Source organism: Solea senegalensis, linkage group LG17 (assembly GCF_019176455.1).
Source record: "Solea senegalensis isolate Sse05_10M linkage group LG17, IFAPA_SoseM_1, whole genome shotgun sequence".
Taxonomy (NCBI): Eukaryota; Metazoa; Chordata; class Actinopteri; order Pleuronectiformes; family Soleidae; genus Solea; species Solea senegalensis.
The window spans coordinates 6297625-6324024 of NC_058037.1; the positions used below are offsets into that span (position 1 = coordinate 6297625).

The window sequence follows — 26400 nt, forward strand, 5'->3', positions numbered from 1 at the left end:
TAATATTCTTATAATGCCAAAATGCCATCATTTCACATACGGCAGAGAGCAGAGAATAGACTATGTCAAGTCCTCCTGGAGAACCTGCATTATTGAAATGTGGTTTCATTTAACAGAACAGAGTGTTGAGCAGAGATGATTGTCATCGTACATAGTGAGGATTTCAGAGAGTGAAGCCATATATAATTCACAAGAACTGCTGGTAAATAAAAGCCATTGTTGCCATACTTCTCCTTCCTGCTGTTTGTTTGTTGTCTCAGTAAAAAAGACTTTAAAAAGCTTTTGCTCTTTGTGTTTCTTTAGAATGTGACAGATCCTTTTTGAAAAGGCAGACACATCTGGTTATATGTCAGCAGGAGCATGAGCACCTTTTGTGCATGACTACTACACAAAAGGTGGACACAAAAGGGCTTTTGCATTTTTTCTAAAATAAAATGGTAACCAGTGCTGTCCAAACTAACACAAATCTGATTATTCAAAGCACTACATCAAATACAAACATAATTTAAAAATAATTCTGCATCTGTCATATCGGTGCAATTTTCTCTCTACTCGCTTCAGTCATTATTACCTGGACCTTGTTGGTACTAGGTGTAAATAGACCATGCTTCTTTTTATTTTACTTTGCCAGGTCATGGCAAACTATTCACGAGAGATTGTGGAGCACAAACCCCCTACCGGGCACAGATATACACTGCTCTGCTATAACGTTATAACAAATGACCTGATTCATTGATGTGGTTTATCAGTGAATTGTGTACATTTCAGACCAAAATAATCCAACGACTGCCCCTTGTGGTCTAATGTGTATTGAGATTCTGCATCGATCAATTATCGTATTATTACAGGAGAAATTGCAGCTAAACATAGTGGTTATGATGTGGCTCAACATTTGATAGTTATGTTAAGTGATATATGTTTATGTAGTGCATGGCTCTCGTGTCCAAGTATTAAAATAGATGAAGGTGAAGGTAATATAATTATGTGTTATGACTGGGTCATTGTAGGACTGTTATGAAATAGTAACATGCTGTATAGGTGCAGTATTAAAAGATAAAATGAGACAAGTGATGAAAAGAAACTAACCCAATTTAATGACCAAAACAATTAAGCACTGTTCTTTCTGAAACCGATGTGATCTTTCCCTCAAACTGATGTGCAGCAACTTGAAGTCACTCATTTCTTCACTTACCTCTACGTTAGCTATACTTATACCATCAAGCTCAAGTCAAGTTAAGTCTTATAATCATCATTTTGAAAATCCAATCACTCGCAAGTAGACCTTGTTTCATTCCCGTTACACAGTAAGACAGTGAGATTTGTTTTTCATGTCGTATTGATTAGGTTGTTGACTCAGTCAGCAGCTCCTAAGATGACATTTTCAGAGCAGAGGATGAATGAGAGGCTACAGATAATGAGCAGTCAGTGTTGAATTATCCACTTACTTTCCATGCCTGCCATTTATGTTATTGATCCCAATTTGTGACAGCACATCTGAGCAAAAGAAACGTTTAAAATGGCCCATGGCGTCATCTGAACATTTTTCAAAGCCGCTCTTGATCACATCATCATCTTCATCCCTTTTCCGTCCCTTGATATGAAAACATGCATTGTAGTCAACTGTATAAAGGCATAATAAAAAATTATTCAGCAGCCTTAAATGGAATGCAGACAGCGTGCATTGTGAGATACATTTTGTTGTAATTTGTTGTTGTGCCTCTTATAGGAACAGAAGCAAATCATTCAAGTCTGATGCTTTGTTTGACTGCACTGGAATTACACTGACCATTCATTTTCCCCAATGGCAGCAAGAGCCTTTGACATTGATGTGTAAAAGGCATTACTGGCTGTTTTCCTAAAATAGTGATTCTTCAGTAATTTGCTATGAATTATACTCTGCATCTTTTAAAAGGTGAACTGTTTTAGATTTTGTTACATCCACTAATCCCATCCACAATAGTTTTGTGACACCCTGATGTAATTGAGACTATGCAACACTGGAGCTCTAGATCTTTTTTTTTATATATACAGTGTGCTCTGGATAAAAATAAATGATACGGCAAAATGTACTTTTCCTTTAAAATGTGCCACATCAGCAGAAGTACAGACACCAAATATGCTGTGTACAGTTTGCATGCGGAAGTGCCCAAAGTGTAAATAGAAAATATTTAAATATGTCATTACTAAAAGGTATGCATTGTATATTCAAAAACCTGTCACCAAACTACAGTGTTATGACAGAATAATGATAATTACTAGGATGAGCTATAATATAATAGAAAAATCCAAAAAAGGGCCCTATTAAATTATCTCTCATCCTAGTAATGATCACCTCTATCAATTATCACCTGCCTTGTGCCATCATTCATGTTAGCATTTGGATTCTACACCTTGGCTGTTCATTATTTTTGTCATATTTATTTCACTTTTATCTCTCATTTCCACAATCGTATAGCTCTCTGGTTGCTTCTATGGCCTTCACTTATCAACAGGCAGGATATTTTACAAATAATGTTGCAGGACAACCAACGTTTGTCTGTGCTCTATAAAAATAAAAGAATAAGAATAAAAAACGTTCATGCTTCATATTTTCAAAGTCAAAACTTGCTGCAGCTTAGTACATTAGTATGCACAAAGAACAACAGCATAAAAGGACATTATGAAAAAAGACCACAGCACTATATATAACTATTGATTTTATGCAGAAACACTGATGTGGAGCAAAAGGCACATGTTTGAACTGATGAATACCTATGGCTGTCAAATATGAAGCATTTTTTCTCACTGTCACAGGGATGTTTTCTATACCTACTGCCACAATCCAATTCAAAACCATTAGAGACCAACAGATAACAAGAAAATTACTGCAGATGGAGGACACTCTGGAGACACACAGTCTCATGTACCTGTCACTCTGTCTCCATTTCCCACAAACACCACTAATAACTTTCATTAAGATTGCCATTACAAAAGGAAATTACACTTTTTTTACATTATCATTGTTGTGTTTATCATTTGTGGAGAAAAAGTGTTATAAATCCATAAGCAGAGTGGTGTTGTATAACCACTGAATGAGTAAAAGTGTTGTTAATGGCATGGCAACAGATGGCGAACAATTCCAAACATATACACACACTTACATTAATGACCATAAATAGATGAAACACACAACGCTATTAATGTGGAATATATACAACACTTTAGGTGATACTTGAATTAACTCTAGCCTCTCTCTGCAAGGCAGAATGCACCTTTCGTTCCTCTGTGTTTGGCATAGTTGTTCTGATTAAGTAAGAGATTTTAGTATTTTGTTTTTTTCTTTACTGTATTTTTCTACACATCTGTACATAGCTCTTAGATTTTTATTTTTTTCAGACAAATGAGACAATGTCAAGGCAATCCAGTTGTTTTTCAGAAGTCTAATAACTGGACTCTGCACACTAGATTGCACCAATTGGTCTAAAAATGTGCAGCATTCCCCTCTCTCTCGCGTTCCATTAGCGAAGACAATTTTCTGCGTCATGCTGTAATGGCTTTTAGCACAGGTATTGAATTAGCACTACATGTGGTATGTATGAAATGTCCACTGACTGGTTTCTAAAGGCTTCAGACATTCTTGTAAAATGTCTGGGAGCTTTGAACACAGTATGCTTTTCAACATCTCTGCAAACAAACAGAGAACCATATGCCACTTTGCAATTCAACCACAGCATATGACAACAATCTGACAAAATGATAATGGCACTGGATCATTCAGTTACACCCACAATTCTGGTGTTATCACTGCCCTTTTCACACATTCAGAGGTGCAAAAATCACTTGGATAAAATGTGGAGAAGGTGTAAGGTAAACACATGCTGCAGGCTAAATTAAGCGGGGTAAAAGGTTGAAACATCCGCCAAGACAGTGTAAAAAAAAAGAAGTAAACTTCCAAGAAAAATTGCATTAACTGTTCACCGTGTCCGTTCCAGCAACCCTAGGTTATAATTTCTTACAAATCAAAAAAAGCAACATTAGGTGTTTAAGTTAAAATGCTGGAGAAAAACTGTGATATTTCTCTGCTGCTCTGACTTTGACAATGGACCAATTGTTCTAAATATTGCTAAGCTGACAGGTTTTCAGTTTGATTAATCCAGTCACAGTGTTTCTAAATTATTAAAGTGTGAGATGTTGCCACAGATGAAATAAATTCATGATGCGTTCAATTTTAACAGTCAAGAATGCAGGTCGAATAAAATAAAACTACAATCAAAGTCAATCAATCAAATGAACAGATAATTAAACAGTGTTATGACAATAGTGACACATTAAACTGTTCATACCCCTACAATGTAAATTCAAGTTAGCTGCTGTACATTTGTTTAAAACACGATATGATAAAAGACAATTTCACTCTTCTATGACGTACACACTGTAAATCCTCCTGACAAAGACCTTAAACCACACGAGCATACACACAATTACAACACACATACACAACTAATGTAATGCGCTTATCTTCCATTTAATCTTAATCTAAAGCATCATAGGAAGTAAAGGTAGTGTCAATTTTTCATTGTCAGATTTTAGGGAAAACACATAATAATAATAATAATAATAATAATAATAATAATAATAAAGATAATAAAGATTTGCCATAAGACACATTAAGTAACGAAGGAGATAGGAAAAAGATACCATCTCTAATTATGCCACTTTATACAAGAGTATTGACTCAGTGGATTGTATCGACTCCACTGGAGCCGACATCATTTTGTGTCATTATCTTGGATCGAACTTGGCTGTGTGTGTTTTAAAATGAGCATTTGAGTCATGAGGTCATTGTTGTTAATCATAATCTCTCACTCTGTGTGTGTGTGTGTGTGTGTGTGTGGGGATAAATGTGTGTGTGTGTGTGTGTGGGGGAATTAATGCATGTTTGTGTGTGTGTGTGGCTTGTTTATATAGCAGGGTAGAAGGACTACTGGGAGGTTCTGTGTCAGATGCGACATCACATTACACAGAATATGATGAGAAAGCCAATATGCTCAGTCTTTTAAAAACACAATAGGACTCAATTTTAAAACGTCTAAAGTTATTTGTTTTTCTTTTTACTTCAACCGATTTGTGCCCATGTTCATCACTGACTGGACAACAATGGATGATAAATATGTGTCCAAACTGTCACCTACTGTTGATTTTTGGGCCGGGATGTATCTGGTAATAATAGGTGAGTACATTTCTTGTTTAGTCCTAATTGTCTGTGAGCATTAATAGATTTATTTTAGGATCCTGAAAAAGGAAACTTAAAAAAAAAAATATATATATATATATATATACATATATATATATATTTTTTTTTTTTTAAGATGTTATGATATCTGTTCATTTCAGCTTCTTTGGGTTTTTTTTATTTTTTTAAAAAATAGATAAAAAACTCTACATCTAAGCTAAAACATTCACAGCAAGGTATTATCATTATGGCGATACATATGGAAGTTGTTTTTATATTGCTGCTAAAGAAAATTGAAGGAGGCCGTGGATCAGTGGTAGAGTTCGGGGGTTTGATTACTGGCTCCACTAGTCTACATATGTGCATGTGTCCCTGGGCAAGACAAATCACCCCAAGCTGCTCCCGATGGTTGTGCTGAAGGGTGTGAATGGGTAAGTTAGATAAAGTCCTGCATATCAATGCACTGCGTAGATGTATGAGTGAATGGGTATCTTGACAGGAAAGGGGCTATATAAATACAGAGAGCCCAATTATATTGAAATAATTATTAACTGTAATCATTGTTGTTGTACTCAGTGTTTAACATGCAAAACTATCCTGGTTTCTGGAGACAGAACATTAAACATGTTGTTTTATACATAAACACTCACTTGTTTATTCTCATTATCCACTTGTTTGACACGACAATGAGCATGCATTCCATTTACATGGAGATTATTCATCTGAGGTGCAGGAGCAGGACCACACCGCAATCATTCCCCCTCTGTCTATATATCCCCCCTATTTCTGTCTTTTTGCTAGCCGCGATCAGGTGAAGGTTACCACCACATAAAAACTGATCAAGCCTATGTTGTTCTTATTTATTCCTAAATAAATCAATTTGACTTACAATCATTTGATAGTGTGGTCCCTGCTCGTGACTTGACAAAACCAACAACAAACCGGGATACGGTTGCATTGAAAAACACGATACACCTTTCAACCCTAACCCATCACCATCAAGATGATGGAGATACTGTATATTGTGACTGATAGCAGAGTTCAGACGGGAGGAAGTATATAGGCTTTTTCATGTTTATGGAAGTCACAATTCCTAAATATGGTCGAAGCCAAAACAGTTAACTGCATATAAGGTGACTGTGCAAGACTTTGGGTTATATAACCATTGTTCTAGTGTGGTGTGTGTACTTGTGTGTGTGTACCTCAAAGGGACGCTCCATCACTTCAGTTCTGCAGCTGCTGGAGTCTCTTTGTGTCTCCTGAATCACTCCACAACTTCCCTCGCTTTTCTTGTGACGCAAATGGCACTGGTGGCACAGTTCAAGCATCAGTCCACCTTTGAGGGATCTGTGGTGGAATATGGATTAACTGTCACTGACGATAAGACCCACCATTTCATTATGTAGCCCTGGAAAAATGAAGCTACATTTGGCTACTGCAACTTACCTTGTTGCAGTGCCAGTATGGCAGCAATTTATACTGCAAATTACACTACAGGTGGTTGCCTACCATTTGTATTAAGTGCCACATCACCCTATAGATGGCATTTTATCTACCTTCATTGCAAGAAAAGGTGCTGATTATTGCCTTCAAAAGCATTTTTTCCTGGTTTGCTATTTGCAACAGGCAATCATTATTGCCATTAATGTCGAGCCCACTTGCACATATACATTCATGCACAACCAGCACCTACATAAAAAGCTTGTATCCTGTGACCATATAGCAAACATTAAACTTCTAAATGTGCCGGAAATGAACTTCTTCATTTATTTATTTTTTCTGACAACTTTCACATTTATTTTTTATGGATACATGTTTTATGCATCGCAGTTATACCAGGACATGGACATGGTTTCCTTGTGTTCAGACCACAATTCAAAAAGTACACAGTAATTATGCAAAAATGTGCACTGTGAAATGACATAACATGAAATCTATTCTGAGGTTACTGTTCAACCAAAATGAACAGGCTTCTTTCAAATTGAAAGCATTACATATAAACTTAACACCCCTTTGTACAATGTGCAATATATCAAGTGTAATCCTGTTTTATACTGTAAATATTCACCTCATTGGTTACTGACTGCATATTCTATTTTGTATTATAATATTAATAGTGGATATCTTATAGTGAACATTCATAGACAGGAGAAAGCATGTTATCACTGTTTATTACACTTACCTTTACTGTCTTTGCTCATTGTGGGACTAATAAAGGACGTAACTTATATTAAAACGTACCTCACATTTCTAAATGCGTCACAGTGGATCTCTGTCAGGATATGTCGTTATAATATCTGGAGAGCACGACTGTAAATAATCATATTAATGAAGCAAGGTCGACCGTTTTGTTGTCTCATCAGGTAATCACCGTCACCTGTGCTTTTCCTGCTAACACAGGCACGTCAAAATGTCTGCTCTCGAAAAGAACTCGATGAAAACATGCTAAAAAGTCTGCTTAACAAGTGACTCAACGTATTTAAACGTTAAAAATCTAAAGGGGAGCATGTCATGTTTGTTTGGAGGAAGTCCGCACGTTGTTTTTCAAGTAGTTCAATCTGTGTGCTCACTGCTCAGATGCCGTGTGCTCCCCCTACCGGAGGCATCTGGGATTACCCAACAACATAAACATTGCAAATATTCATAGTATACATGTTGTCTGTTACAATGCTACTGCAAAAATGTCATACTCCTGATACTTAGACAGTACCTGCAATAGTAACCACCATTTTTAAAATAAATTAATGTCAGAAATTAAAGTATGATGAATTTGTTGCTGGATAAAGCCCAAATGCGTGCAAAATTTACATTTTAATTTAAAAAAAAAGCAAATAATTAAATGACAAGCATGTGTGTGTGTGTGTGTGTGTGTGTTTGTGTGTGCAATATTGTTATTACAATATATGCATTGGAAGGGATGATAAAAGGAAATGCAAATGCAGAAAATGGAGTTACAGACTTCAATGAATAGAGATGCGACACTGTAAGGTCCAGGTTGTCTGAGATTACACTCACTTCATGAAATGTGACAGTCAAAGGCTGTCATTGCATTTGTTATCGCACCATTCCCACTATATTCTACAATACAACTGTCACTGTGGGTTTTTTTTTTATAACAGCGATGGATGCAAAACTCTCCTAGGATCTTAACATATCAGCTGTGAATTTCATTTAAAAAAAAAATATTATACTCAAGGCATTTTCAACAAACATCTCTTTGTAAACCATCATGGACATATCACGTATTCATGCCAGTGATTATTGGATTTATTGTCATGTTGGAGGTCATGACATATCAAGGTTACTTCATGGGAGAGAAATTTCCATGAGAACCTGATGGGGACAACACCTGACTTGCCTATTCACATCTAAAACACATTACAGGACAATACTGCATGTTGAATTCATCACATTTGCATTCACTTACATGAGGGAGGGTTATTACAGGTTTAACACGGAACACCTCAACCAATCTCCATAATGGAATTGGCGATTACTGAAATGCTATAATTAATTTTCCAATCTCTCTACATATTTTTAGAATCCCATGCAATATAAGCACTTTGCCTCACAGTGATGAAAATAATTTAAGGGAGGGCGGGAGGTAAGTCCACTACACAACTATACATTCAGAATCTCATTTTCGGCTCCAAAATGTTTTTGGATCACAAAAATGCTGAATGCCGTCATACAACAGGCTATCTTAACACAAGTTATGCATAGATTGTGTGATAAATGTGTCTTTGGTGGCAGTGACTAACCAGTACAGAGTAGAACATGTGCAGTTATTGGTGCTGCCAGCCTCAGCATCTCACGAGCAGCCAGCTTCTGTACGTTGTCTGGAGCTCTGCAGTTAATGAAGCATGGTGAGAGAACTAAGCCTGAGGGCAAAGAGAAACCCAGAGGCACTGAGGTCAGGAAAAAAGCAAAAAGCTGTCACAAATCCTAAAGGGGTTCAGTGTCACGGTGCTGCTGTTGCCTACAGTATATTAAAACTCACAGAGAACCAAGGTGCTTCTCTGTCCATATACATTCAAAGAGCAGATGAAGGCAGGCACAGCCATGTCTGAATTTCAGTTCATTTTGAATTCTGACTGATCTCATCACCACAGGCTGCCATCGTGTGATTTTAGATTTTATTGCCGAAAACACATTCTATCAACAGCCACGTACAACGAAACACAGCTGCAGGTGTCTCATTTAATGAAGGTATAAGTCACTCATGGGCAACATACGGCCCCTGGACTGAACCTAGCCCATGAACCAGTTTTATCAGGCCTGTGGCGTCCTCACAGGAAAAAAAGAAATGAATAAAAAGGGCATCTTTATTAGATATGTTGCTATTCAGCATGAGTTCAAGAGAGGGTCCTTTCTATATTTTGATTGAGGACAAATTGTGACAGAAAAGGTGAGGTGTCCGTGAGGATACCTGTCAAAGTTGTTAAGTTACTGTCTACCACTGTATAACCATCACAACCAAAAGACAGACAGAAAACAAAAATACAAAGTTGAATCATACATAAAATAATGCTCATTAATAGTAAGATAATAACAATACAAAGACAAAAATTAAAAAAAACAACTGAAGAGGAAACAGTCACGATGCAACTAGTAATCTCAGAATGACATGCTTTTCATGTTATTGCACAATAGCACCGTGTATATGTTCAGTCAGATGAATTCTATGTATTTATTATTATGATAAATATAATCCAGTTGTATCCTGGGTCTTGATTCTAATTCTAATATAAGGTTACATTCTAATATTTCATCCAGCTAATCATTTATTCCTTTCTCTCCTATAATTTCCCCTTGGGGATGAATAAAGTATTTCTATTCTATTCTATTCTATATATCATTTTTCAATGATATCATGCTGCTGTAATCACAACTATTGCTGAATTCTAGCATTGATAGATAGATCTACAGTATATATCTGTAACTGCATGTCTTTAGAATATATCTAACTGTATGTTACTGGTGTTTTTGTGATAGAGAAGCCTTGGTTTTGAAAGTGGTCATTGACCTTTGACCACCTCCTTAAAACCCATTTTATTTAGAGATTATTGACATTGTGAAGGGGTCACACGGTGGTGTAGTGGTTAGCACTCTCGCCTTGCAGCGAGAAGACCCGGGTTCGAGCCCCGGTTGGAACAAGGGTCTTTCTGCATGGAGTTTGCATGTTCTCCCCGTGTGTGCGTGGGTTCTCTTCGGGTTCTCCGGCTTCCTCCCACAGTCCAAAAACATGCAATGTGGGGATTAGGTGAATTGGACACTCTAAATTGACCATAGGAGTGAGTGTGAGAGTGAATGGTTGTTTGTCTCTATCTGTGTGTGGCCCTGCGATGGACTGGCGAACTATCCAGGGTGTACCCCGCCTATCGCCCGATGTAGCAGATTGGCACAGCACCCCCCGCGACCCTCTGGTGGAGGATAAAGCGGTTAGATGATGACTGACTGACTGACTGACATTGTGAAGGACTGATACCTGTTACAGAGAGGTGTTTCTGTTGTTTACAGCCAGTGGCCTTCCCCTCACAGAGACAGTACAATATTGATTTTGTTTTATGGTGTTTCTCCAGTCTATATTCTTATTATTTCCTGCAGCCGTCCTGTCTATCTTGGGGAATGCAGCAGTCCTGGCCAGTGCAGCCCATCGCCTCACTTCACTCAAAGCTCCGGAGCTGCTGACAGTAAACTTAGCATTAACAGACATGGGCATGGCCCTCAGCATGTATCCTCTGTCCATTGCCTCAGCTTTTAACCATGCCTGGATTGGTGGTGATGCCTCTTGCCTCTACTACGGCCTGATGGGTATGATCTTCAGTGTAACCAGCATCATGACTCTGGCTGTGATGGGGATGATCAGGTTCCTGGTAACAGGAAGTCCACCTGAGACAGGTAATGTAATCTCAAATAGTATTTAAGGGAGCTCAGAGCAGTTAAAGACCATATGACATTTATAAATCATTATTGTAAGACAACAATCAATCTTGACAAATGTCCCAGAGATTTAACTCCGATGCAAGTTTCCTAAATTCCCGTTCGGATTAATAATATATCCACCCAATCAAATCTAAAGCTGGATATCAGCTTGGCAATAAAGCCTTTCAATTATTCCAAACCCCAAAAAAATATTACCTATGGCTTTCTTATTTCTTTTTAAATGCCATGCTCGAATGATTATTGATCACACAATTGGCTTTTGCCATCATCACGTTGATGACACCAGTAGATGACAGAACGTGTGAGGTTTAAAAATAATGGCACTCGATGTAAAAAAAAAAAAAAGAAGACAAAACATCAAATAATATACTTACTGTAGTAGGTTGCCCAAAAATACAGTTGCCACTGCTCATTAAGCTCATTACAACACCCTGTGTTGTAGCTGCAACCTCCATCCTCCCAGCTGAGCCTCACTGATGTGTGCTTAGCTTTGGTGTTATTGTGATTTAATTAAGATCCTAATGGCAATGCCTGTCTTAAGAATTAAGAACAATGTGGACTCCTACATTGCTGCTTCCTTTCTTTAAAGGTTAATGCAAAATCGGGCAAATGATGTGTAACAAAACAAGGCAGCGTGCAAAGCCAATACAGTTCATACACTAAAGTGAATTTAAAATCTGTCTCTAGGGCTCAGGTTCCAGAGGCGAACGGTCTGCGTTGTGATCACTGGGATCTGGCTGTACGCCGTCCTGTGGGCCTTGCTGCCTCTGTTCGGCTGGGGCAGTTATGGCCCAGAGCCATTTGGATTTGCCTGCTCGATAGCCTGGACCGGCTACGGGAAGTCTCTGAACCACTTCACCTTCATCATAGCGATGTCCATTCTCTGCACATTCCTGCCCAGTCTGGTCATTGTCTTCACCTATTTTGGCATTGCCTGGAAGCTGCACAGAGTCTACAAATCCATCCAGCGCAATGACTTTCAATACGGCAACATCGAGAAGAAAATCACCTTTGTAAGTATCAGTGCTGACACTGTAGTTTTTTTTTTTACTTTTACTGATCGTGCACAAGCTTATTTGTGAAATGTAAAATAATAATAGTACTGAAGAAATTACTCCACAAAAAAACACTTTCTTTTAATGAAAGACATTTTACTAAAGTAGACGTGGGAAATGTCAGTTCAAAATGAGCCAGGTTCTGTTTCATGTTCTTTGAGTTGCATTTATTAGATTAAAGCACATCTTCAGGCAACCAGGCCTATAAGCAAGCATATTCCAGACCCATGTAAGACAGTCAGACCGCACCCTGGAGACAATAGGAGGTTTTACAACATTTACAACATTGACCTACACTATGTAATTGTTGCCACTTCACAGCAAAATAAACAAAGTGAAAGTTCAAAGGCACAAAAAATCATTACCTTCTCACCAAGTGTAGCCACAGAATCCAGTGTTACTAGGCAACAAAGCACTAACCGGTGCTCTCTTTATTGAGTTACTGCTGGTCACTGGTTGCACTCACCTACTTTATTGTCTCTCCATACGGTCTACTAATCCTCTTTGGTCCCACTGCAAGCTACCATTAAGCTCTATTTTGTCACAGGGGTTTTAGTAAATATTGAAGTTCCAGCTGAAAGATTGATATTTTAGCTTTTACTGTTTGGGCAGACCTCGCCTCACCTCGCCACGCCACGCCTCGCCACTAGCATAGTACCTGGTACCAGTAGGAGTCTGTGCTCCGGGGACGTGTGCCGAATTGTAGCCAATCCTAAAAACGTGGGCTAATCTCCAACAACTACAGGAGTCTGGTGTAAAGTCACTAGTCACTCGTACGTAGTTTCACTCAGCCGTGCAGTGATGACTCCACCCACGTTAAGTAGGTACTTTTTTTGTAGTGGAGATGCAACCTAATTGTGCCGTGGCGCGTCGTGTCGTGCCGAGGCGAGGCGAGTAGAGCTGGTGGAAATACGCCATCAGTCACACAACATGTGGCAGCTTATGGCCAAGTTAAAGGGAATTGGGCTTTGAAGGTCAAGGGTTCCAATGTTGGGACAGGTCAAGAACAAGGTACCTTTGCTCCCCAGGTGTAGATTTGTGCTGCCCACTGCTCCTTGTTGGTGTAATTCAACTACTGGTTTAATTCTGATTCTAACATCTCTGCTATAGCTGCTTTATTTGCATTTTATTTGTTGCAGTCACACAGGTTAATAACAGCTTTATACCTGACTTTTGATATTGAAAATATTTGAGTTGAAAGAAATAGGGCAAATCTGTGACAGAGGAGCTGCAGTATTTTTATTCACCGACAAGCTCTACATTGATGAGATAACTAAATCAACACTCTTCTATTTTCCTTGGCTCTGTTGGAGTCATTGTTGAGCTGAGAGGAGGTCATTTGTTGATAATAGCAGACTCCACCTCACTTCACTAACTACAACTCACATGCTTTAGGACATTAATGACTTCTCATTTTTTCAGGTCGACTTATCTGCCAATAAAGTCAAAGTCAGTGTGACATCACATTGACACAGCGGAGGAACACAGCTATACAACAATGAGCAGTATTAAGTATTTCTAAATATACCCCAAAAAGTACAAGTGTACAAAACAAAAACACATTGTTACATCAATGAGGATAATTAGAAGCCCATATTTACTGTAAATAAAGACAATGGGGATTGTGTGTATGTGTGTTGGGTTTCCTTTTGTTCTAATCTGCTAATTCACATGCAATGCTCACACTCCATTTTCAAGTGTTGGAAAGGCGTACACCTAAGCCATCATACATACATTATGTCTGTGACTATGTGTGTGCATATTCATGAGAGTGGCAAACAGGTGACATTTCCTTCAGTTTGTCAGATGTTTAACATGAAAACTGAATTCAAAGGATGTGGTTTTTTGTTTTTTTTTAATGCTAAGTGCAGGTTTGAAGACGCCGCAGAATATGTTGATATGCAGAGGGTTGATTTGTGTTGTTTTGTTGTTGTTTTTTAAGTACTTGATTCTATCAAACGTTGATGATAATGTTAAATCAGGCTTCTGTATCTCTATGTGTTTGTTTTTTCTTTATCTTCTTGTGTATGTATTCATGTGAGTGAATAGAGGAATGGCAAAAGAAAAGTGCTTTATATGGTCATCACTTTATAATTACAGAACATTTGCAGCACCACATAGCACAAGCTACTCTCAGTCTGTGACTTTTCAATAAAATGCAATAAAGTCCCTTGTAAGTTTATAGTTTTATGATACAGGGGGAGTTATCTTTGGTCACTGACAGGTCTGATTCTATCACATCTTTTGCAATTAATGTTTATGTGGGACTTTCTAAACCACTGTAGGTGAGACTTCCTCTTGCTTGTGGTCAAACTGCAGTGATTTGAACCGAACAGCTAACCAGCGAGGGCAGTCGACGGGGGTTTCTTTGGTGTGTGATAAAAAAAGAAACTGCTTTTAAACCGCAGTCAAAGTAAATAGGCATTACTCTTATTACATCAGTTATTTTGTCTTAAAAAAACAAAAAACAACAACAAAGAACTGCACAGAACGCTTTTGATGAAAGATGAAAAGAGTTTTCACTTTCCCTCGGACTGGCTCTCCTAACCGTGATTGATGGCGATGGATGCTTCATCGCTTGCCAGGTTTCTTAATTGAAAGTGACTGACTTTTGCAAACACTTTCCAATGAAGCCTCTCCATATTGTTCTGTGCAATTAACCATCTGGTGCATCAGGTTGGGAATTGGCAACCTTTGAACTCTTTATTCCTGTGAAACGCGAAGAAAGGAGGAATTTAATAGGAAAACAAATAAAACTCTCCCCGCTGTTCATTAACAATTATTTTGCTTGTCTTCAGTCAAACTCAAATTGGCTGTTGATTCCGTCACATTGACACCTTTCTTGAAATAACCGGTTTGATCCTTCCAGTGTAGCCATGGAAACATTGATTGCCTCACACAGTAAAAGGTCTTTCAGGTTTAAGTCAGAACCATGTACCTGTCAGTCGCACAACAATGTGTGTGTCTGCTGCACATCTCCTCACCTGACTGATAACAGCATACTGATAACAACATGATCATTGTCCCCTTGTGTTATTGTATTCCAGTTTATCAGGCATTGCCCACCCCAAATTATTATCTGTCTCACGTTTAACTACATGTCCCTTTTTTCCTTTTTCTTACTTCAAATATTGACATGTCACAGTATTGATTGACAATATTATTACTAATAATAATCCTGATAATAACAATAACAACAACAATAATAATAATAAAAATAATAATAATAATAATAAAAAGAATACACATTTATTACCTGTATTTCTTTTTTTCAAATGTTGTTTTTTTGTCAAATCAAATGGCTCATTTTCTTGTAGTCTGAGAGCTATTGTTTCCCACCTAATCATTCCCCATAAAAAAATAGTAAAGCAGGAACATTTGATATCAGGAGGCTGAGTTAATATGATTTAAAACTTTAAATTGAAGCTGCAGTGTGCAAGTTTTGTTTATTATACTATTCTGCTTAGTCGTAAACAACGTGTAAACAACATATGATTTGCACGCTGTGTTCTTCATCTGAAAATGGGCTGTGTCAAGCAATACTATCAGACCCAAATGAGGGAGCAGTGGTGTGTATACAGAGGCAGCACAGAGATGAGAAGGAATCCTTTTTTAAGCAGTAGAACTCACTTGACAACAGACATTTGTTTATAGTTAAAAAGTTATGCACCATTACCTTGTTACTGGATCAGCCAGCTAATCTTGCTGACTGCATGTCCAGATGTTAACACTGGTCTCTCATCTTGTCTTCTCGTTTCAGATGGCTGTGTCGATCACCTTAGGCTTCCTCACTGCCTGGACACCGTACGTGGTCGTCAGTTTCTGGAGCATGTTTCACTATCAGGAGCAGGACCACTTGGATCCCTTCATCGCTCTGCTTCCCTGCCTCTTTGCTAAGAGCGCCACCATGTACAACCCTTTCATATATTTCATCTTCAGGCGCACCGCATGGCACAAGCTCCTGCACCTCCACCGACTGGGCTTATGTTGTTCGTGTCGGGTCTGTTTCCCTGGCGAAGAGCCGAAAATGACCATCAAAATGGTTGACATCTCAGAATGTACCATTACCAGAGATAAGACGCTTGCAGGTGTGACGACAGGGACGAGTGAGATATGACAGTGGCATAAGAGTGTTGACAGAATACAGTCATTTTGGAGCAATGCAATTATATTAAAACAAAGATGTAAAAAGTTACCTTCCACTGTTCAGACTTAACAACAGTCTCTTCGGGTTCTCTGGCTTCCTCCCACTGTCCAAAAAAAAAATGTGGATTGACCGTAAGTGTGACTGTGACAGTGATGATGTGCAATGGCCCTGCGATGAACTGGTGACCTGTCCACGGTGTACCCTGCATTTCACCCTGTGAAGATAACAAACTGATAACAAACAATCCCTTATTTGATTGATTGATTGATTTTTAACTGAGTAGCATTTATCAATGTGTGTTCCATGATTCTGGTGAACTCCTAGATTTCCAGACTCCTGTGTTGTCCTCACTTTACACCGGAGGCTCAGTTTAAGGAGGAAATGATGCAGCGTTGAACTGTGGTGTGCAGGAAATATATGTAGTCCAATGAAACGGAGGACTGGACAACTTGGATAACCTTTCCAGTTTCGCAGATGGAAATAATAGTGCACCACACATTGTGCATGAATTTGGCCATAAGGACTGAGTATAACATTACAGTTTCGGAGTATGCTTACTGGACCTTGAAAAAAAACCCAGCCTCCAGCAATTTGTTCATCATGACCAAGAAGATAAGAAGATGTCTGGAGAGAAGCATGATAAAGAAGGGACCATCTGTGTTTACTTGGTGTAGTGAAGTGAACAAACTATATTTTGGGTATTTGAGGACTGCATGGAAAACTGGATTATGGCTGTATTACAGAATAAACTAAATGGCCTGAACACACAAGTCATGTATTAAAACGGAAAATGTGCTGTATGTTGGTTGACATGTGGATGGATATACTGAATAAATAATTATCTTTTCAGTGATTTACACCATATGTCCCCTCAATGAGTCACACAGTATTTACATTTGATTGAGTAATAGCTCTTTACCTATAAGGCAAACAATAAATATCATATAGGAATTTCCAAACCTTACTGTACATCAATTCAAACTATTTAGCAACAGCTATTTCACCCCCTAAATGATGTTTGGTTTTTATGTGTTTTTATGTGTAATCCGTATTTGTACACAACCACTGGATGTTGTAATGTGCATGTGTTATAATGAAGGATATACAGTAAATTCCTTTCTCTTACTGTTGAGGTTTCATTTGCCCGCTGTTTTTTAAATCGGCAATGTTAAATCCTATTATTAGAGGAAAACATGTAACAAATTCACTTTATCATAATGATGGATTTTATTTCCAAAGCTCTGAATATGCCAACAAAAATAAACTGCAAGTAATTTGCAATTTATTTCAATTATTGAAGATAAATAATACAACTTCTTTCCTTTATTTTTTATTTTATGGTTGTCTGGGCAGGTGTAATCTTAGATCTGCAGACATTTCAGTCCAAGTTGACAAACAATGATCTCCCACCCACCGTCCCTTTGCTCTCTGTATACTATCAGATAAAAATCTAAATTGCTGTGTCAGTGTGATTGCATGAGCTTGCATGTGTTGTCACTAATGGAGTGGATTAAGATCCCCAAAGTCTAATCTACTCACAGCAGTTTAACACAGAATTTTTTTTCAGAGATAAAATTAAGGGGCAAAGGTCAGCTTCAAAGTGTTTATTTTCTGTGGCGTGGGGGAAGGGTGTAGGGCTCTGGTGCCGTTTTGAAACATACAAAACACATGAGTGCATAATGGTGCTGGAGACATGCCAAAGGAATGTGCTCCTTCTTCCACCGCCATTAAATTACAGGCACATAGCTTTGAATAGGGGGTGTTTTAGATAGTTGCTGTTGCTATTTTACTATTTTATGTCACATTGGCTATTGTGAAAACAATAGCCAAATAGCAGTAGCATGGAAAACACAGGTGTTAATAATCACTTTAAAGGTGAAGAGCTACAGTGTACGGTAGAATTCTGAGAATTAAGTCAGAAGTCAGAATTATATGCAAACCTCTTTTTTCAGAATTCTGACTTTAATCACAGAATTATGACTTAATTAATTTTGAGAATAAAGTCCAAAATAATTCAAGTCAGAATTCTGACGACAAAAGTCAGCAAAGTATCGTTATATATTTACAAAATGCTGATTTTACAGCCATGAAAAACAATTATATTACATTTTTACAACTAAACCTCACTGTCCCTTCAAGTCTCAGTCGCTCCTAATGAGTCCTAATGAATGTGATTAGCAACAGCTGTGTTTACCTACTACTTAAAGCCAAAATTGCTGCCTTGAAGAACATCTATTGACACATATGGCAAGTGATTAGTATCAGGTGTTTACGAGGGAAATGCTGGCAAGCCAACCGTTTGTTTTGAAATCATTTCATGTCATGAGAATTTGGCGTTTCTTACTCAGATATCTGCGTACATTTTGTCTGTCAGTGTATAAAAAAGTATTATTTTGACAATACGATATTTCGTCTTTCTTTTAAAGGCGACATAGACTAATATGTTAGTTATTGAGGTCTACTTACATATATTAACTTGTTTTCATGGTTAAAAACCTCCTAATCGCTGCAAACGAGCCGATCAAAATATCTCCTCACTGACGCTCTTGTCAGCCGCGCTGTTTCAGACCAAAACCACACCCCCAGAACGTGGACTGTGCTGTGATTGGCCAGCCAACGAGAGCTTTCCTACAGTCCTGTGACTGGCCAGGTACCTGGAAGTGACGTAATAGATAGGCCAGCTCTCAGATACACAGCTCCTCCTCTGGTACGGTGGATGCTCTGCATCTCAGCAGCTACAACGAGAGTAGTTCTTCTTCTTCTGCGGTTGAATGTACGCAACCGGATGTGCCCGGACTAGTAGATTAAGGAAGTGCCGATCCGCTTCGCAGAGCCCAGGAAAACAATACAACACTATTTTCTCAGCAGTGGCTGAACTGTTGTTCTTAAACTTTAGGGTTTCATAAACAAGGTAATGACGCAGATACACACACACAAACGCAGCGTTAATTGGAGCTTCCGATCTATGTCGCCTTTAAGTGTTTTACCACCTCACTATATACTGCATTAGATACTGTTTATTATGAAAAACCTGACAATTAAAAAGTGACTAAATAGAGATGGTATGAACTCTGCAGTTTTAGCACAATAATAATGCATGATGATGAAGTGATAAGGTCCTAGCATATCAAAAATGAAATTAGGCATGGTAACATATACAGAGAGATGAAAATGAATAAGGTGCCTGCGCTTTTTTAAGTGAAATCTGTAGTAGGTTGTCAGGGATAATAATATGAGTATGTCAATAGCTTACGGATATTGTTTACATTACACAAATAAATATAAATTCTTAATATGCAATTAATAATTCAGGTCTGAAACAGTGAGTAGAGGCAACATGAAGATATCTACATACTATAGATTTCAATGTATTTGCTGGTCTATGTAGTTAAAAAGAAATGTTCTGGGATCTCTTTTAAATGGTTAACCTAATGCTCTCACCTCTCCTGTTTCTATTGAGAAACCTGAAGGTTTTTTTTACAAATGACTTCTCACTTTTTGGCGGCTGTTTCTCCACTTGGAGTCTAATATCTCACCTATGACATTTAAAGCTGGCTAATGTTGTGTTGTGTCACCTGTGTCTTCCTCGAAAGCTTTTGCATTAACAAAAATAAATGAAAAACTACTCACTTGTCACACCTTCACTGTTGAGAAAACACTGCACATCTCTCTGCCTATCTGGACGATCGCATGCCGACATGATGGGTCTGTTGTTACTTGAGTCAAATGAGACGTACAGTATCCAGTATACCCGGATCTCATTTCACCCACTGAACCACCTTGAAAGTCATTTACACTCAACATGGATATGAGTATCAGTGTGCTCCCTGAACATCATGGAGATTTTCTGACCAAGTCTGTGCTCCAATCCCAAATGTTTTGTCTTCCTTTTCATGCTGGTTGCCTGTAGTTTTTATTGTCAACAACAAATGTTGTTTTTTTGTTTTGTTTCCATTCTCTGCTGGTTCACAACAAAGCCACGCCAAGCTGCTTTCATTAATTTGCATACGATGGGCCTCACAGAAATGTTGTTACTGTCTGTACAAAAATATGTGAAAAGCGTCAGATTCATGAAATGTGCACACTGGTCCATTTTATTCCTACTATTTACGTGTGAAGTGTGTCTTCACTCCACTCTCAATATGCCGCCAGGCCTATGAAGTCATGAAGCGTGTGCAGTTTTAAGAGATGCATCAGAAAAGGTCGAAAAACAGAAGAGCTGCACTAAAAGCACGTGTGCTGTGAAACTGAAAAGTCTGTGTTTGAGGTAGAAGTTAAAAAAAGGCACGCATTTCCCTTCTCTACAGTGACAACGTTTCAAAAGGAAGGAAGGGAGGGGGACCTGTGCTGCAATAACTAAGTAGTAATCACACAATGTCCCCAGAGGGTTGGATGATGGCGCAAATTAAAAAAACATCTTGACATCAAAGTTTCCAAAAACAAATCATAGACCATGGAAAAAATTGTGGAAAGGAAACACACATATATGTACATGTGACAGCCCAGGATGAGAGGGAGAAAGTGATGAGATCCAGCAAGAACCATCAAACAGAGGTAATTTATTTCATGACATGTTAAGATAATGAATGCAAAAGGTTCATTCATTCGGTTACACAATAGCATTTGTAGGCCAGGATGATGCATATGTTCATATTGTTTGAAGCTAACTAACTCAACTGGTTAAGATTTTATAACAATACATTATAATAATGATGGTGAAAGGGCATTGTATGGGTTATTAATACATTTGGTGAAAGCATTAAAGATTTAAATTATCATTGTCCATTAAAGGTGCATTTTTGAAACCACTGATAGGGTGTAATTGAAACTGGAAGTGTTAAAGGTTTTGTTCACAGCTGCTGGTTGAGTTGTGGCAAGGGAAGGAAGTGAATGTGAATACCTGCGTCATCATTGTCAAAGGGCTCAGTTTCTGTCCGTCCAGACTGAAATGCTTTCAGGACATTAACATACGTTTCTGTGGATGGTAACATCGGGAGCAGAATAGCTTCACCTTTAGATTTTAACACCATATTTTACTTTTACAAGATCCAAATGAATGGAGGGGAAATAAAACGGTAGTTTAATCTGATTACAAAATAAAATTGTACCCAGTAAACTGCAAATCAAACGCAGCCTCAGACCATTCGGATTCACAACTCGGCATTGTTATATGAAGCCAGAAACAAAGGCTACACATGTTTACACAGAAGAACTCTGGATAATGTCAGAAGAATATATTGAAAGATTGTCTTTGACATGTGAAGAGGGCAGCAAGGGGCGTTGTCTGGTTCAGGCATGTTTACACTGGCCGTAATGCTGGTTCAAGAATGCAGGGGATCAAGGTACATGATGATCCTTCATTAGTTTCTGAGGAATAACAGTAAATGTCTTGTATATGTCTGGTATGGAATATGGTTAAAAAAACAAAACAAAACAATATGAAGGATGAAGGATACGTTCCTATGTTCCAGGACGTGTATCTGCTGTCTATATGCGGGTCATTATGTGATAAGCTACAGGATTCTATCTATCTATCTAACCAAGTTTGGTGCAAATCAGCTTAAAAACATTTGCTGTTTCCTGTTGAAATAAAAACCTAATCACCTCTGCCAAAGCACTTATGACACAGTTACTAATTTGGTCATTAACACCTCCTCCTTGAAAAGGTTGACGGGCTGGTCATTAGCAGCTCTCTTCAAGACAAATAAGCGCCACTGTCCGGTTGCCAACACCTTGCCTAATTATTTACATATGACATTCAACAACTTCACATCCTGGCTGTTGCCGATAGTGACATGATTTATATTATAACAATAATAATAATATAAATATGTGGAGATGTGCTTTATTCAAGGCTGTGTGAGATACACTAACACAAAAAAAATGTGTGATACAGAACCAAGGCCAGAAAAACATCCCCTTCCTTTTGTGAATGTGTTGTCTCACCTTGTCAGTGCTGACGTCTGTAATATACGATGATGTTATCTGAAGGAATTTCTAAAGGAATAATCTTGCTATTTGAATAGCCTAAGAGTGTTTGTGTTGAAGGTTTTGCATTTTCAGCTCAACACAACAACCATGTGCATCTTTATGAATCCTTAAAGAAAAGGACCCTTGAGTTCCAAAATCCTGAAACAATAAGAAAGGGAACAAAAACAACCACGATCTAGGTTGCCAGTTTCAGATTGGAACTTTAATGAGGTGTTAAACCAGCACGCTGTATGTGTGATGAAAATGCATGTGTTATTGTCTCAAAGGGACGGCATGTGAAAGGAGGCGTTAGGATCATACGAAGCCCCTGAAGGGACATGGGAAAAAAAAGAAAGATGGAGGTTAAAAAAAAAACTTTATGCAAGAGGACACTCTTCCAAGTCACATACTGTAACTTGGCGGTCCTGTTCATTAGCAACCAAATACAATAATCTGGACAGCTTCACAGTTACCAGTGGATTTTTGCTAAATGCAGAGAACGAGTGAGAAAAGACGATGTATGCTTGGTGCCGAAGGAGCTGGATCCCACATATGGAATCAGAATTAGGTCAATAATCCAGCGCTCAAAACTACAGAACATGTTTTATATTTGCTATTCATAAATTTTTAAGTAGGCTGTAACTGTCAAAAATTACTTGACAACTATGTTTTGATGACTGTGGGTTCTCCATATCTAACTCTAAACTCCGGGGGGGCTCTTTTCCCAGAATTTGAGTTGTTACTTGTACGTGATATACTTAGAAGCCCTCTCCACTTCCTCTTTTCTGAGATTTATCTCAAAATCCTCTATTGTTGTGAAAACTCCTCAGTACGTCACAGCGCTCCGAAAAATCCTCAAACTCATTGTTTTGTGCGCTGGATTATTGACCCAATTCTGAATCCATAAGAGTCCTCTTGCGTAAAGCAGTCTCTTCCGTTGTCTCTCATCTATAAGAAAACTGTGTTTACAGGTAAGCACCAATTTGATGTCTTTATATTTTAGGCCAATCTCTAAATAAAACTCTATGATCCTCTCCCACGGATCAATGTGCTCCATTGTTCTGTTTGTTTACAGTCTCTATGGGTGAATGAATGAATGAATGAATGAATGAAAGTTTTGCAATTTTTTTTCTTTCAACCTCCAGCCCCATGTCCCTTTAGGGGCTCTTTAGGATACAGACTTAATTAGTGTAGGTGACCATCAACAATGTCATTGTGAGGCTTCAATAGAGGTCTGTGGTGAAAAAAGTGCGCCGCAGACACCTCATAAACACAGTGGCAAAAAATACACCTCACAATAGATATTGTAAGCATCCTCTCTTTGTGCTATTAGAGATGACTGTTTTCCGTCCTCTATAAACACCGTCAAAGCTGCTATCACCTGAACAGATATAAAGCTTTCAATTTTTTTATTCAGCCAATTTTGACATCCATTTAAGAATCAATCTGTTTTCTACTGTTCAAGTCAAGTCAAGTCAACTTTTATTCTAGAACACATTTATAAAAATGTGGTCTCTCTTCTTTTGTCATCTGACCAGCTGGAGTGGCTGGACAGGAGATGACTAGTGTAAGCCTGGTGTAAACCAGTCATCAGTACAAACTTGAAAAGGATCTGAAACTGTTGAGTATGTCTGTATGAGAAACCTTTTGGGCTGTTTATATGGTGTAAAATTCCATCTTGATAATTCCCCAAAGAAGACTGTGGAGGCTAAACACAGGCATGCTGAAGACTTCAAAATTCAAAACTACTGTAACAGAGGAACTGAGTACCATTTAAGGTCGATGTTACAATGACAATAGCGAGGTCAGACCGACCATAATGGGATGCAGCCAAAGCTTATTTTGGAGTACAAAGGATAGCCTTCCTTAAAAATGTTGAAAGCTAAAGGAATATTATTCAAGGATGTAGAAGAGCATCATTATTCTACTAATGACATCAAATGACATCCATTGACTGTAGTAGGAAGGAGGATCAGGAGGTTCTATGATGTTGGTCCAAAAGAAGCAACATTGTAAAATGGAAACAAGCAGAGAGCACAATTGATATAGTTAAAGACACCACAACAGATAAAATAACAGCCAAACTGGAAGGAATCCATTTAGAATATATAACAAATCCCTATATACTCGACCATACTCAACCCTGTCTTGGCAAAGAGTGTGACAGGCTCACATGAGGAAATCAATCAAGAACAAGAAAAATCAGTCTTTAAAGCAAGTCAATCATCAGGTACAAACAGACACCAACCCAATTATGCAGGGCAACACTGTCCCTATTATCATGTTGGGTGGGCCCCGTCCTTTATCTCTGTAATTCCAAAAGAGTGTAAGGCTCGGTTGGATTTTAAACATGTATAAGCCAATGAACTGCTGTCGTTAAGCAGGCAAACACAGTTCTCTGAAAGATACAAAATACAATTTTAAATGTGACATGGGCTGTTCACAAGTGCCAAGTATGTAGCCAGATTCCATGTGTTTTTGTAACCATGTTTATCAGCAAATATCACAATAACACGACAGTGCACGGTACCTCATTTCTTGCAGTCTTGTGTCATGTATTAATTAGTGAGGTAATTACCTCAAACCCTGTAACAATACAATAAAAACCATCAGTACCCAGTATTAGCAGTAACACCTACTCCTACACTGCATGTCTCTGCATGTCTTTTGCTCCCTGGCTGAGATGTTCCTTTTTTCAGCATATGTGTCTTTGATGACAACAGAATGAAGAGCAGACTCTTGCTGTGAGGCCGACAGAGAAGGAAGGAGAAGGAAGGAGAGCAGGATTGCAGCTAAACCAGCTCTGTGTTTGTGTACAGTATGTTGTTCGACTGTGATCAAAATCACACACGTACACACATTCACATATAGGCAGTCATGCCTCCAAGCAGATACCCCCCAAGCCTTCTGAGCAAAGACATACAGACAGACTGTTCAACAGATGCAAAAAAAACACCATCTGAAGTTGTCCCAACATGAAACCGTGAAGTGGTTTGCAGAATTTATTAAAATAAAGTGAAATCTTGGGTTAAGCAACTAGTTTTTGTGACTAACCCTCTGAAAAAAGATGTTAAAAAACAGCAATGTGGAGGTGAATGTCAGAGTGCAGGTGTGAAGATGGCTCATGAGAGAAGCCACAGGTGAGCTCAATGACACAGCTGGTGCTGCTTAGAAAATCATCCTCTCATTTCTATGCCGTCCCTTTGAAGGGAGAAGGCTGACAACTGCACATGATGAACATTGGAGCTGGGCATCACATGAAAACATGTGCCACAGCATTGGAGTATCGCTTGTATGTGTGCTGCATTTAAGTGTAATAAGCTGTAAAAGAGAATTCCTCATCTCCAGTGTGTCGAGAGAAGAAATCAAACACCGACCACCTAAGATCACAGATACAGACAATGAGCCCAAAATAGATCTTAGTTTTAATTTTTATTTTACTATTTAATTAATTTTAACAAGTTTTTAGAGCGCGCTTGCTAGTTTTTTTTAGTTTTAGTTTTAGTTGCAGTATACAAGATGCAAAAAAGGTCATAGTAAGTATCGTGTGTCATAGAAACCCAAAAAAATATCACATTTTAAAAATGTATTAGGACAGATGAACAACTACCATCCGTGAAACAAATACAACAGTCTACAAGAAATTAGCCTGAAGTGCAAAATGTACATCATACAGCTGAGGTTGGATGCAGTTAGTGTGAAAAAATATAGCCAACAGTCTAAAGACACACGTGAACATAACAACATAATAAAAAGAGAGGTTTGATTCACTTAGATGATCCAACTCAAAATTATGTCCCACATTGTAAAAAAAACAAAAACAAATTGAAAACATTTTTATTATACAACCCTGCCCTGAATATTCAGCGTTCCATCACTAACGCAATGACCTGAACGGACTTTGGCTGCAAGTGCTTGATCTGGGTATTTTATTACACCAAGGCAGAAATCAAAGCTGACAGGTACCCAATGAGAATGTTATATTCTAATTTTGAAAGTCCCTGCAACAGTCCATTCAAAAAGTACATTTACAAGTTAAAAAAGCTACACCGACAACAACAACAACAACA

The 26400-nt window shown here is 38.2% G+C and overlaps 1 protein-coding gene across 2 annotated transcripts; it reads left to right on the top strand.

Moving 5' to 3' along the window:
• The first annotated feature begins 4995 nt into the window (after nucleotides 1–4995).
• Nucleotides 4996–16485, top strand: opn8a (opsin 8, group member a). 2 transcript variants are annotated; one of them, XM_044048424.1, is made up of 4 exons: nucleotides 4996–5209; nucleotides 10820–11113; nucleotides 11846–12171; nucleotides 15974–16485. In XM_044048424.1, exons 1-4 carry the CDS (start codon nucleotides 5113–5115, stop codon nucleotides 16328–16330), a joined length of 1074 nt encoding a protein of 357 aa, XP_043904359.1. In that variant the 5' UTR covers nucleotides 4996–5112; the 3' UTR covers nucleotides 16331–16485. The 2 variants fall into 2 exon arrangements, with proteins under 2 accessions (XP_043904359.1, XP_043904360.1); XM_044048425.1 differs by having other exon boundaries at nucleotides 10970–11113.
• Nucleotides 16486–26400: the final 9915 nt, after the last annotated feature.